This window comes from Carya illinoinensis, chromosome 8 (assembly GCF_018687715.1).
Source record: "Carya illinoinensis cultivar Pawnee chromosome 8, C.illinoinensisPawnee_v1, whole genome shotgun sequence".
NCBI classification, from domain to species: Eukaryota; Viridiplantae; Streptophyta; class Magnoliopsida; order Fagales; family Juglandaceae; genus Carya; species Carya illinoinensis.
The window spans coordinates 13,365,716-13,376,846 of NC_056759.1; the positions used below are offsets into that span (position 1 = coordinate 13,365,716).

General features: G+C 37.2%; 1 protein-coding gene across 2 annotated transcripts; it reads left to right on the forward strand.

Annotated features, from left to right (window-relative positions):
- The first annotated feature begins 367 nt into the window (after positions 1-367).
- Positions 368-4,952, forward strand: LOC122319368 (zinc finger CCCH domain-containing protein 32-like). 2 transcript variants are annotated; one of them, XM_043137410.1, is made up of 8 exons: positions 368-862; positions 1,037-1,179; positions 1,722-1,784; positions 1,954-2,073; positions 2,185-2,475; positions 2,558-2,869; positions 4,090-4,144; positions 4,270-4,473. In XM_043137410.1, the coding sequence occupies exons 1-8, from the start codon at positions 769-771 to the stop codon at positions 4,329-4,331; spliced, it is 1,140 nt and encodes a 379-aa protein (XP_042993344.1). In that variant the 5' UTR covers positions 368-768; the 3' UTR covers positions 4,332-4,473. The 2 variants fall into 2 exon arrangements, with proteins under 2 accessions (XP_042993344.1, XP_042993343.1); XM_043137409.1 differs by lacking the exon at positions 4,090-4,144 and having other exon boundaries at positions 370-862; positions 4,270-4,952.
- Positions 4,953-11,131: the final 6,179 nt, after the last annotated feature.

Sequence of the window (11,131 nt, forward strand, 5' to 3'; positions counted from 1 at the left end):
TATGAGAGATGATGAATGACAGAGATCTTATTAGCTAGAGCCCTAAAAGCTATAAATACAGCTTCACCCTCGAATGCCCGCCTAATCAAATATGTCCTTGACTTTAACCAACTCAAATGACCCTCAAGGATAAGGACAATATCATATGAAATGACGCTCTTGTCCCACCTCGGAACTGTCATTTCATATCATGTCATACCACCAAGTAATCTAGTAGAGATCCAATTTTGGGGAATTCAAGGACATATGCGTAATTTAACCGAGTCTCTCAAGTGTCGGTTACCCCTTGAAATACCCTTTCCAAAAGGTCGGGCGCTCCCTCCTGCTGGCGGGTACGTCCAGGTAATTAAAAAGAAAAGAAAACTGAACAAAAACAAAAAGGAGACGGACACACGAACTGGGAAGGCACAAAACCAACCAGACCGTACGGTCTTAGATTTTAGAGAGAGTGTGTGAGTGAGAGGCAGATTGAGAGTGATAGCGAGAGAGAGAGAGAGAGAGAGTGAGTGAGGGGGAGAGAGAGAGAGAGAGAGAGAGTGTGCGAGGAGGGGAGTGAGAGAGAGCTCCATTATTACAGTGAAACCCACGACTCTTTCTTTTTTTGTCTCTCTGCTTCTTCGCTGCGCGTCTCCGCGGATCGAGCTCTCTGATCCCTGGGATAACATTCTAGAGTAGCGTTTAATTCTTCTACAAACGTCCCAGTTTCGTTCCTGTAACCTGTACAGAACCAAAGCTTTTAAATAAAAAGAGAGAGAGAAACCTGTTTCGATGGAGTTCTACGGTCGCAACCAGCCGACGAATGGGTACCAATTGGGTCAACATCCGGAGTGGGCTCCCTCCGGAGGCGAGACCGGGCTCCAAGGTACTTGCCATTTGTTTGTAATTCGAATTCGCCTCGTTCGTGTTCACTAACTATTTATTTTTTTGGGTATATATGAATATTGGGGGGGAAGGGGTTTTAGGGTTTTTGCAATGTGGAGGTTTGGTTGGGGTCTTTTGATGATTTGGGTATTGTTTTGGTTGTCAATGATGGTAGACTCAATGTGGCCTTTGGGGCTGAGGGGCAGCGAATCGTATCCGGAGCGACCCGGTGTAGCCAACTGCGTGTACTACATGCGAACCGGCTTCTGTGGGTACGGTGGCAGGTGCCGTTACAATCACCCTCGTGATCGCGCCGCGGTAAACTACTCTACGGCTGTAACTTATGTGCATTTGAATCGGTGACTGTGTTTTCCGGTGTTTTGATGCATGGTTTTCAACGTTGTGTGTATTTTATGAACTCAATTTGAAGTCTTTCGTGTTATCTGTGCCATGAATTATCTAATTCGTTTATTTATGTAGAATTAGAATGTTCAGGCTGTGTTGTGCTCTAATTCGTTTTACGAACTTTTTGTGCGAACTTGGTATTTGTTTATTTGCTGCGAGATCTGAGGCTAAGGAAAGGAAACAGAATCTGGAATTTCGTGTGTTACGTTTCTTTCTTTTATTGTGATTTTGACACAATGAGAATTCACTTGGACTGGGATTGGGAATGATTTTTGTGTAATTGGATCGGTGGAGTCGTGTTTTTTTACGGTTTTATTCAGTGGCAAACAGCGAAGTTTTGTGATTCAGCCATTGTAATCTTTTTTCATTGCTCTGGATTTTCTATTGGCTAGGATCCAAAAGTGTGAGAATTGGGTTCTCAATGCTAAATTGCTAATTGGTGTTTATGCTGCTAGGTTATGGAAGCTGTAAGAGCTACAGGGGAGTACCCAGAGCGAGTAGGGGAACCTTCATGTCAGGTATCCAGTTGCATAGTGATTGATTGTAATACCATAAGTACACTTCTGATTGTTGATAACCTGACGAAGAATGTTCCTGGGAGATGTGCTTATAATTGTTGTTGTCTGGCTTCTATTATGAAACTGTATGTTCCTTTTATATTTATTATATTTGTTACTCAATATGCAGTATTATTTGAAAACGGGGACATGCAAATTTGGTGCGTCCTGCAAATTTCACCATCCAAAACATGGTGGTGGATCCTTGACCCAAGCTCCACTAAATATTTATGGATACCCGTTACGACCGGTTTGACTTCCCTTCTTCTCATTCCCATGTGTGCCTGTGCACAATCTTATATTATTAAGTCATGGAATCTTGAGTTTACTACAATTGAATCATGTGTTTTTTTTTTAACAGGGTGAGATAGATTGCTCCTACTATTTGAAAACGGGGCAGTGCAAATTTGGTATAACTTGTAAATTCCATCATCCTCCACCAGCTGGTACCTCAATGCCAGCATCTGCACCTCAGTTTTATCCGCCGGTGCAGTCTCCTTCACTTCCTACAGTTGATCAGTATGGGGGTGCATCCACCAGCTTGAGGGTGCATAGGCCTCCACTTTTACCTGGTTCTTATCTGCCAGGGACTTATGCTCCTGTTCTGCTTTCCCCAGGGGTCGTTCCTATTCAGGGTTGGAATCATTATTCGGTATGGTACAAGCTACCCACATTGCGAGTTAGACATGTGAGGAAGTTTGCGCTTTTCTTTTAATATCATTGGCTTGATGCAGGCTCCTGTCAGTCCTGTACCTTCTCCTGGTGCTCAACCTGCTGTTGGAGCTACGTCTGTGTATGGAGTGACACCATTATCTTCATCAACACCTGCATTTGCAAGACCTTATCCCTCTTTACCCTCTTCTACTGACCCTTCAAGCAGTATCCACAAGGAACAAGCCTTTCCTGAGAGACCTGGCGAACCTGAATGCCAGTACTATATGAGAACGGGGGATTGTAAGTTTGGATTATCTTGTCGATATCATCATCCTCAGGATCGGGTTTTTCCCAAACCTGTCCTCAGTCCCATTGGTCTTCCCTTGCGTCCGGTATGAAATTGTCCTTATCTGTATTAGATCAAACTTTGGATTTTAAGTATGCACTTTATTCTTTTGTGGAAACTGGGTTCTGGGTCAGATGTTTAGTATTATGTATTATGGGTCACAGGTTGTAGTTTATTATTTGGTTCTTAACTTCTTATTTTCTGAACCATTGATACAAACGGTGACTATAAATGTAAGATTGTTGTATGCGTTTTTTGTGAATTTTGTTATGAAATTATGTTTTGGACATTTAAGCAGTTTTCTTTTGTGATCATTGAAGGTTTGCTTTGGTCTGTTTAAGAGAATCGATCATCTGTCATGGTGGTTCTTTGACTTAAAATTATTAGTGCATGATATGAGGAACAAGGATATTGATGGTTTTTGTATTCCGAACATGATTTATATATGTAGAAGTAAGAAAGCTGACATTGTTATATACACTCTTAAGCTTTTTTCCACTTTGGTCATTAAAGTGATAACTTTTTTTTATAGAAACCTCAAATATGGTAGCAAATATTAGTATGTTCCAAAAAAAGATTGACGGCTGCAGTTCTGTCAAAGTCCTGAAAAGTGATTCGCTTGGAATGTGTCCTTGCTGTGCTGTTTATGTCTCTTGGTTAAGTTTATATGCGTGGAAGGCCTGCATTCGATAGAGAAATTGCTACATTGATTTTCCTGGTTTGAGAAGAGTGTTTACTTTTACTAAATATTGGGTTTATGCATTATAAAATTCTTGAGAAAAAGGGGAAAGGAGAGGAAATGGGAAGATTTCCGTCTTCTTCTTCTTGGTAGATTATAATTAGTAAATATTAATTTTCACTTTGTATGTTGGACCTCGTTTGTCTCTCAACTTCCTCCTATTTGACTGAATATGTGATATCTATCCTCCATGAATTCCTTCACCTTGAGAGTATAAAACAGAATAATTGTTGATACATTGAACCTAATGTTATTCAAATTTCATTATAGTTTCTTTCTTTATATTATTATGGGCGTTACCTGCAAGGTTGGTTTCCAATTGCATGAGTGTTATACCTTTTTGCTACCATGTACCTTCCTTCCCCCCTTCTCTGTTTGATAATAAAAGCAAATTAAACTCTATCAAGTTCTTTCTCTTTTTGTGCATCGCATTGCCATCCAATTATGTGTTTATCTGAAATTTGCTATGAACAGATGTGTCAATTGTTGCAAGCATAGTGAATGATGCCGTCTTCAATTTTCTGCAGTATTTTAATTCTTCACTATTTTCCCTTTCCAATGTTGGTAGTGATATCTTGAACAGTAAGTCTATCACTGATTCACTTGCTTCAAACCATATTTTCGTAGTGCTGAGATGCAGACTTTGCATATCAATATCATTTATTCATTATTTTTTTAAATATGTTTTCCTGATTTTCCAAAAACAGGGGGTTCAACCTTGTGCTTTCTACTTGCAAAATGGGCATTGCAAATTTGGATCAACATGTAAGTTTGATCACCCGACAGGGGCAATGAGATATAGTCCATCAGCAACATCTCTCATCGATATGCCTGTGACCCCATACCCAGTTGGCTCTTTCCTCACTACTCTGGCTCCTTCATCGACCTCTTCAGAGCTTCCTCCTGAAATGTATTCAGGGTCCAAACGGGAATTGTATTCAACCAGAATGCCTTCTTCTGGGAATACCGGTAGTTCAGTTGGTTTAATTTTTTCTCAAGCAGGGTCAGTATCACTTTCGGAAGTGCAACTTTCAAGTCAGATTTCTCCCCCTTTAGGCAGTGGCAGAAGCACCAGACAAGGGGGTGAGGTTCGACGTTCAGGCTGATGCAAAATCTAAAAGCCATTCTTAATTATCTTCTGAACATGTTTTTAGCAGCATCATTATGCTCTTTGTTTATAGATTCCAGTAAGTTTTTAGAAGTTGATAATGCAGAGTACGATTCTGCACTAATAAGGATTATAAGCCATAAAAGTTGACCAATTTGGTTTACCTCACACTTGGACTCATCATTGTTGGTTATCATGTCATCTTTGTACAGTCATATATATACTGTTGTAGTATTTATACATGATATGAATGAAAGTGAGGAAGTATCTAAAGTTGTTTCAGTGTGCGTTTGTGAAAAATGTCTCATATTGGTAGGTGCTGATATGGTCTCCAGTCACCCAATAATCGTACCTAATGCATGCAAAGCTTACGATGTTTTTCAAGGTTTTGATGTCAAGAGGTTTCGGTTTCTGCATTTATAGCGGATCTATGACATCGAAAAGGGCTAGAGGGAAAAGAAAAGTGTCCCATATTATGATATGGTTTAAAAATTAGATAAATGATACCAGCAGTTGTGAGCGTGCAAGTGACGTGTAATCATTTAAAAAAAAATAAATAAATATGGGATCTATATGAAAAGAAAATTAATTTTTTAATAGAAGATTTTACTCTTTTTAAAATAATTATATAACGTTTACACACTTTACGACTATACGTAACATTATTTAAACTTATGCATTAAGGTTTAAGATTTCTAAAAACGTTATGCTCTATAATGTGTATTGCAGGTTATTTGAGGTAATTGGATTTGGGCTTTAAAAAGGCTTCAGATAACATTGTAAAATAGTTGTTATAGAAGGGTAGTTTGCAGCATTTGCAACGAGTGAGTCAGTGAGAGGTAGATGTAGTTTGTTCTGCATAACTTTGTTCGGAACATGAAATCTAGATTCTTAACAAAGGGGTTGCTTATACTTCACCAATGTCTCTGACTGACATAGCCATCTTGGCGACATACCAAATTGTATTCGTCAGACATTTGAAACACCAAAACACTCATGCTCGGGTGCTTGCAACCTGTAGTTAAGTTTTACAAGTTGATGAACAGCTCTGATAAAGATTAGGTTCCAAAAAGTCCTATGGACAAAGGCTTATAGCCCATGAGAAACCAATCCTTAAGGGAACAAAAAAGGTCAAAAAAAAAAAAAAAAAAAAGCAATTTTCATTGGTTATCCTTTTTTTAAATGAAAATAAGCCTTTATTGTGTTTTTTTATTGTGTTTTTTCTTACTTAATAATAAAGTATTTTTTAATGATATTTTGAATTTTTTTAAAAAAAAATGTTTAAGAGGATTTAAAAAATGCATGAAAAAAAGAAAAAAAGAAAAGGATTACACTCAGGATCCAATACCGATAGATGAAGCACTACTCTTTTTAAATTTAGGGTTGTAAATCTTACTTTGAGTAAGATGATTGGAAGAAATTTCAATTATAATTTGGATTTTTTATTCTAAGGTTTACTTTATAATAAAAGAACGAGTTTTGGTTTTATTTTGTAGAAATTCATATGATGATTTGAATGAAAATGTTCATCTACAGATATCATGTTGGATTGAAATGTCTTTGCTATAGCTGTTGATCCGTCCAAGATGTCCTTATAGGCTACAAGGGACATGGGTTACATCCAACAACTAATAAGAAAAAGAGTTTTACTATGTACAAGTAAAGTCGTGTGTTAATCTGCATATTAATATTTTGAAGAATAACAAACCATAGGGAAATCCATGCAACTATATATAAAGTATAAATTCTTATTAATGGAGCTATATTTTGAAGAACAACAGTATAGTTTTCTTAAACTGTGTCATGGGAATACCCACAAAGAAACTTTCAAGTACACACTTCCTTCTATTTCCGTGGCCTTTTAGAAATTTCATATCACTTGGGCAGGCATGGTACTTTTCTTGAACTTAAAATAAAGGAAATTCTATTGAAAATTGTGTTATCTAAGAATCAAATAAAGAGTTTTGTTATATACAGTTATTTTTATGTGTTTTATTAATATAATTGATGGAAAGAGTTATTTTATATTAAAAGAAAGTGACGCAGCCAATCACATTAATAGAATGTGCAAAGAGTACATAAAAGTGACTGTATATAGAGTTTTTGTCAAATAAAAAATAAACAATAAAAGTGAATTTTTACCAGAACTAGTGCACTCTTTTCTTTCATTTCAAGTCTTTAAAATTGGCATTTTGCACTTTAAATTATCAAATTTGTATCCAAGTCAAAAGTTTTATCTTTTAAAACCGATAAAAAAGAAATAAGACAAACGACACAATCTTACCTAAAATCTTGATTAGAGTCCGAATTTACAACAATTTGATATCTGATGGTACAAATTATTGATTTTTATTTTTATTTTTTTTTTATTTTTAAGGATAATGCAAATGTGCACACTAAAGGAACAAGTAGTATGGAGGATCTTTCCTCTCTCGCCTACTGCGAGTAGAGGTTTTCTTCCTGCTTTACGTGCAGGTTCTCCTGGGAGTGAACGGTGAGTACACTATGAGGATTATGGTTGACGAATGGGAAGGCATGTGTGGTAGGCTGTCTTTGCCAGAATCTAAAGAGGAAGTGGTCTTCGTTAATTAGGAGTGTAACCGGTTTGGTTAACTTCGGTTTTGTACAAATTTTGAAACCAAACCGGTATATACCGATTTTGTATTTTCAAGAACCGATTCTGAACTCGTTACACTCCTAAATCGATATTTTTGATTTTACTGATTGCATTTCGGTTCGATCTGATTTTTCAATTTTAATCAAGTGTCAATGTCATTATATATATTAGATATAAAAATTATATATATATATTTAAGATTAAAATTTTATGTTATAAATTATAATATAAAATTATTTCATATATAATTATTATTATATATAAAAATTATATAAAATATATAAAATATTTTATATAATATTACAAATTAATTTATATATATATATATTTTATAAACCGGTCTGGTGCCGAAAAGCCAATAATCGAAACTGGACTGGATTTAGCCAGTTTTTAAAATGTAGGAATCGATCTCAGACTGAACCCACCGGTTTGGGCTAGTTCTCTAATTTTTCGATTTTCTAGTTTAAACTTTCACCCCCTATCATTGATGCAAAAGTGGTTTGAGACACTATGCAGCAGGGTAAAATGTATTTGATAATATAGTTGTTGACTTCGAAACACTACAATAAGGAAGCTCTGTAGCAAATGCTGCGGAGGTTTTGGCGTTCTGTGAAGTTGATGTGAATTCAAAATTTGGACTCAAAGTTCTTAATTGTAGAATTCAACGATATGAAGGATAGAGAGAGAGTTATCAGGGTCGGTCCCTGGACTTTTGACAAACACTTAGTTTTAGTTAAAAATTTCAAGGCTCTTAACAAACTCAAATGTTGCAATTAACTGTGGCTTCATTTTGGGTGCAAGTTCATGACCTGCCTTTAATGGCTCGAAATGAAACAATGGGCAAACTAATTGGAAGTGCCCTATGCTTGAGGGAGAGGTTGCTTGGGGAGAATTTCTACGACTTCAAGTTCGTCTAGATATTATGAAGCCTTTATTACAGGGGAAGAAGTTATGCATCAATTATAGTGTGCCTTAACAGGTGAGATTTTCGTATGAGAGATTGCCCAACTTTTGTTACGTTTGTGGAAGAATCGGTCATTCTTAAAAGATTGTGAACAGAGGGAAGTTTTGATGAGCAACAGGGTCCTCTGCCCTATGGTCAATGGTTGCATGGAGTTGGTTGTGGGGGAAAATCTACTGAAGTTTTAAGCTTCAATCAACTATCTATAGCAGAGGATGCTCAAGCAGGTGAGCTTAGAAAACCATGCAAAGGGGATGAGGCAGTTACAGAACCAACAGTTTCTACAGTTACAGGCGTTTCAAAAAAACCCATCATGGTTGAGTCATTCTGAGGAGATGCGAGTTCGTGATAGAGTGGAGATTAATTTTGATAAATGGATCAGTATTAAAGATGGTGGGGGTGCATAATTCACGCAGGTTTGTTTATGAGAATTTGAAGGAGCCATTGGAAGGGATAAAGGAATGCTTGGTGGACTATGTTATTGAGGGATATGAAGTGGGCCGTGCTAGTAGTGGGGAGGGAGTGGGCCTTATTAAGAATGGTTTGGTTTCAAAAGGTGGTCAAGGTGCCCATACGATTGTGGGCCTTTAGGAGGAGCTGAGGGTTTCTAATCAAGGAAGTAAGGAAGCTCGGAAGTGGAAAAGGAAAGCTTAGGTAGTTGACATCTCAGATTTCTCTACTTCGAAGGGCTTGAGCGCTGTGAAGAGGAAGCTTTCCTCTTCTTCACAGGATGATGTTTCTTTAGAGGGAAAGAGGCCAGAGTGTGAGGCTATTTCGTAGGAAGATGGAGAACAACTTCATGAGGTTCAGATTGAGTTATCGACAGAGGCTAGAGTCCAGCCTTGCCGACAGCCATGAAAACCTAATGTTGGAAGTCTCGTGTGCTTGGGAACTCATAGTGAATTTGAGCCATACGTGATTTGATCACGAAAGAAGATCCCAATTTGGTGTTTCTTCAGGAGACTAAACTTTTATGGAAATTTGTAAGTTCAAATTGCATTTTAGTCATTGCTTTACTATTGATTGTGTGGATAGAAGTGGTGGATTGGCTTTACTATGGAAAGGTGATTTGTGTGTTAGGGTTCAGTCTTTTTCTAATAATCATATTGAGGCTTTAATAAAGGAAGGAGATAAGCCAGAGTGGAAATTTACAGGTGTATATGCTAATCCTAATGTTGCTAATAGACACTTGACTTGGAATTTAATTAGACAAATTAACTTTGGTGTGGAATGCCCTTGGCTTTTAGGGGGTGATTTTAATGAAATTTTGCATTTGAATGAAAAAAGAGAAGGGAGACCATGTCTTGAAACCCAAATGAAAGCTTTAAAGGATGTTCTTATAGACTATTCTTTAAGAGATTTGGGGTTTAGGGGGCCAAAATTTACATGGTGCAATGGAATAGAGGTTGCTAGATCCATTTCTGAAAGATTGGATAGATTCTTGGGGAATAATCAACTGTGTAATTTGTTCCCTCAGGCTATGGTTAGACTGTTGCTACTCATTCAGACCACTTACTTGTCTGGTTTGAAACTGAAGAGATGGAAGTTAGGGAGAGAAAAAAGAAACATTTTTTTTTTTAGGCTATGTGGCTGGGTGAAGAAATATGTACTCAAATTATTGATCTTTTTTGGAGTAATGGCGAGGATAGGGGTAATATGGAGGGCATGATGAGGTTGCTTAGAGGGTGTGGGGAACAACAGGTTGAGTGGAACAAACACTCCTTTGAGAATGTGAGCAGAAAGCCAGATGTTGCTAGAACAAATTTGCAAGCATGTCTAGGTTAGAGATTCCTTGCAACCTAATGTAGTGGGTGTAACTAAAGCCAGGTAGGAGGTGTAGTTATGGCTTGAGATAGAAGATGTGACGCCCCCAAATTCCATTTGGGATCGGACGGACATTTGAAGCGTTGAGACATGCAACACAAGATTACCTGCCCCCGTTCATGACATATAAGATGCAATGTTCCTAACATGCATCTAACATTATGCAATATTCGCAGCGGATAATTTTTTTCTTTAGCAATACTATGCACCAAATTGAAAATATCCCAAATGCTTAAAACATACTTCATACATAAAGACCCATTGAATAGATCACAACACTAGTCCAAAATGGTTATGATCCAAAAAGTACTAAAGATGCAACTCCATTGTACAAGTAGTAATTTACGTTAACTACTATATTAACATTGACGTCACACCGTCGCTTAGTCAACTGTGTCTAGTTGATCAGCTCCTGATTCTCCTTCAGGTCTTGTAACAAGATCTACCATTCGGGGGGAATGGTAGCTGGGACTACCAAAGTGAGATTTGATTACAAATCTCAGTAAGTTAACAAAAAATTTCCACACAAGCTAATGATGCATGGATGACAGTAAAAGCATAAATGCATAATCAAATTCATAAGTAATTAAAGCATAACTTGGCGTATAACATAACATAATTGACATAACTTAAATTGAAACATGAACTGAACTTGATTTGACATGAACTTGATCTGAAACTTGACTTAACATGAAAAATACATACTCCACAGTTGTTGTGGCCTCATGTATTCTACGTGTAAATACATACTCCACAGTTGTTGTGGCCTCATGTATTCTACACAAACTTGACTTAACATGAAAAATACATACTCCACAGTTGTTGTGGCCCCATGTATTCTACGTGTAAATACATACTCCACAATTGTTGTGGCGCCATGTATTCTACACAAACTTGACTTAACATGAAAAATACATACTCCACAGTTGTTGTGGCCCCATGTATTCTACGTGTAAATACATACTCCACAATTGTTGTGGCCCCATGTATTCTACACAAACTTGACTTAACATGAAAAATACATACTCCACAGTTCTTGTGGCCCCATGTATTCTACGT

Coding starts and splice junctions, on each gene's coding strand:
- LOC122319368 (XM_043137409.1), top strand. CDS start 769: ATGGAGTTCTACGGTCGCAACCAGCCGACGAATGGGTACCAATTGGGT. Junction 1,180..1,721: donor ACCCTCGTGATCGCGCCGCG/GTAAACTACTCT, acceptor TTATGCTGCTAG/GTTATGGAAGCTGTAAGAGC. Junction 1,785..1,953: donor TAGGGGAACCTTCATGTCAG/GTATCCAGTTGC, acceptor CTCAATATGCAG/TATTATTTGAAAACGGGGAC.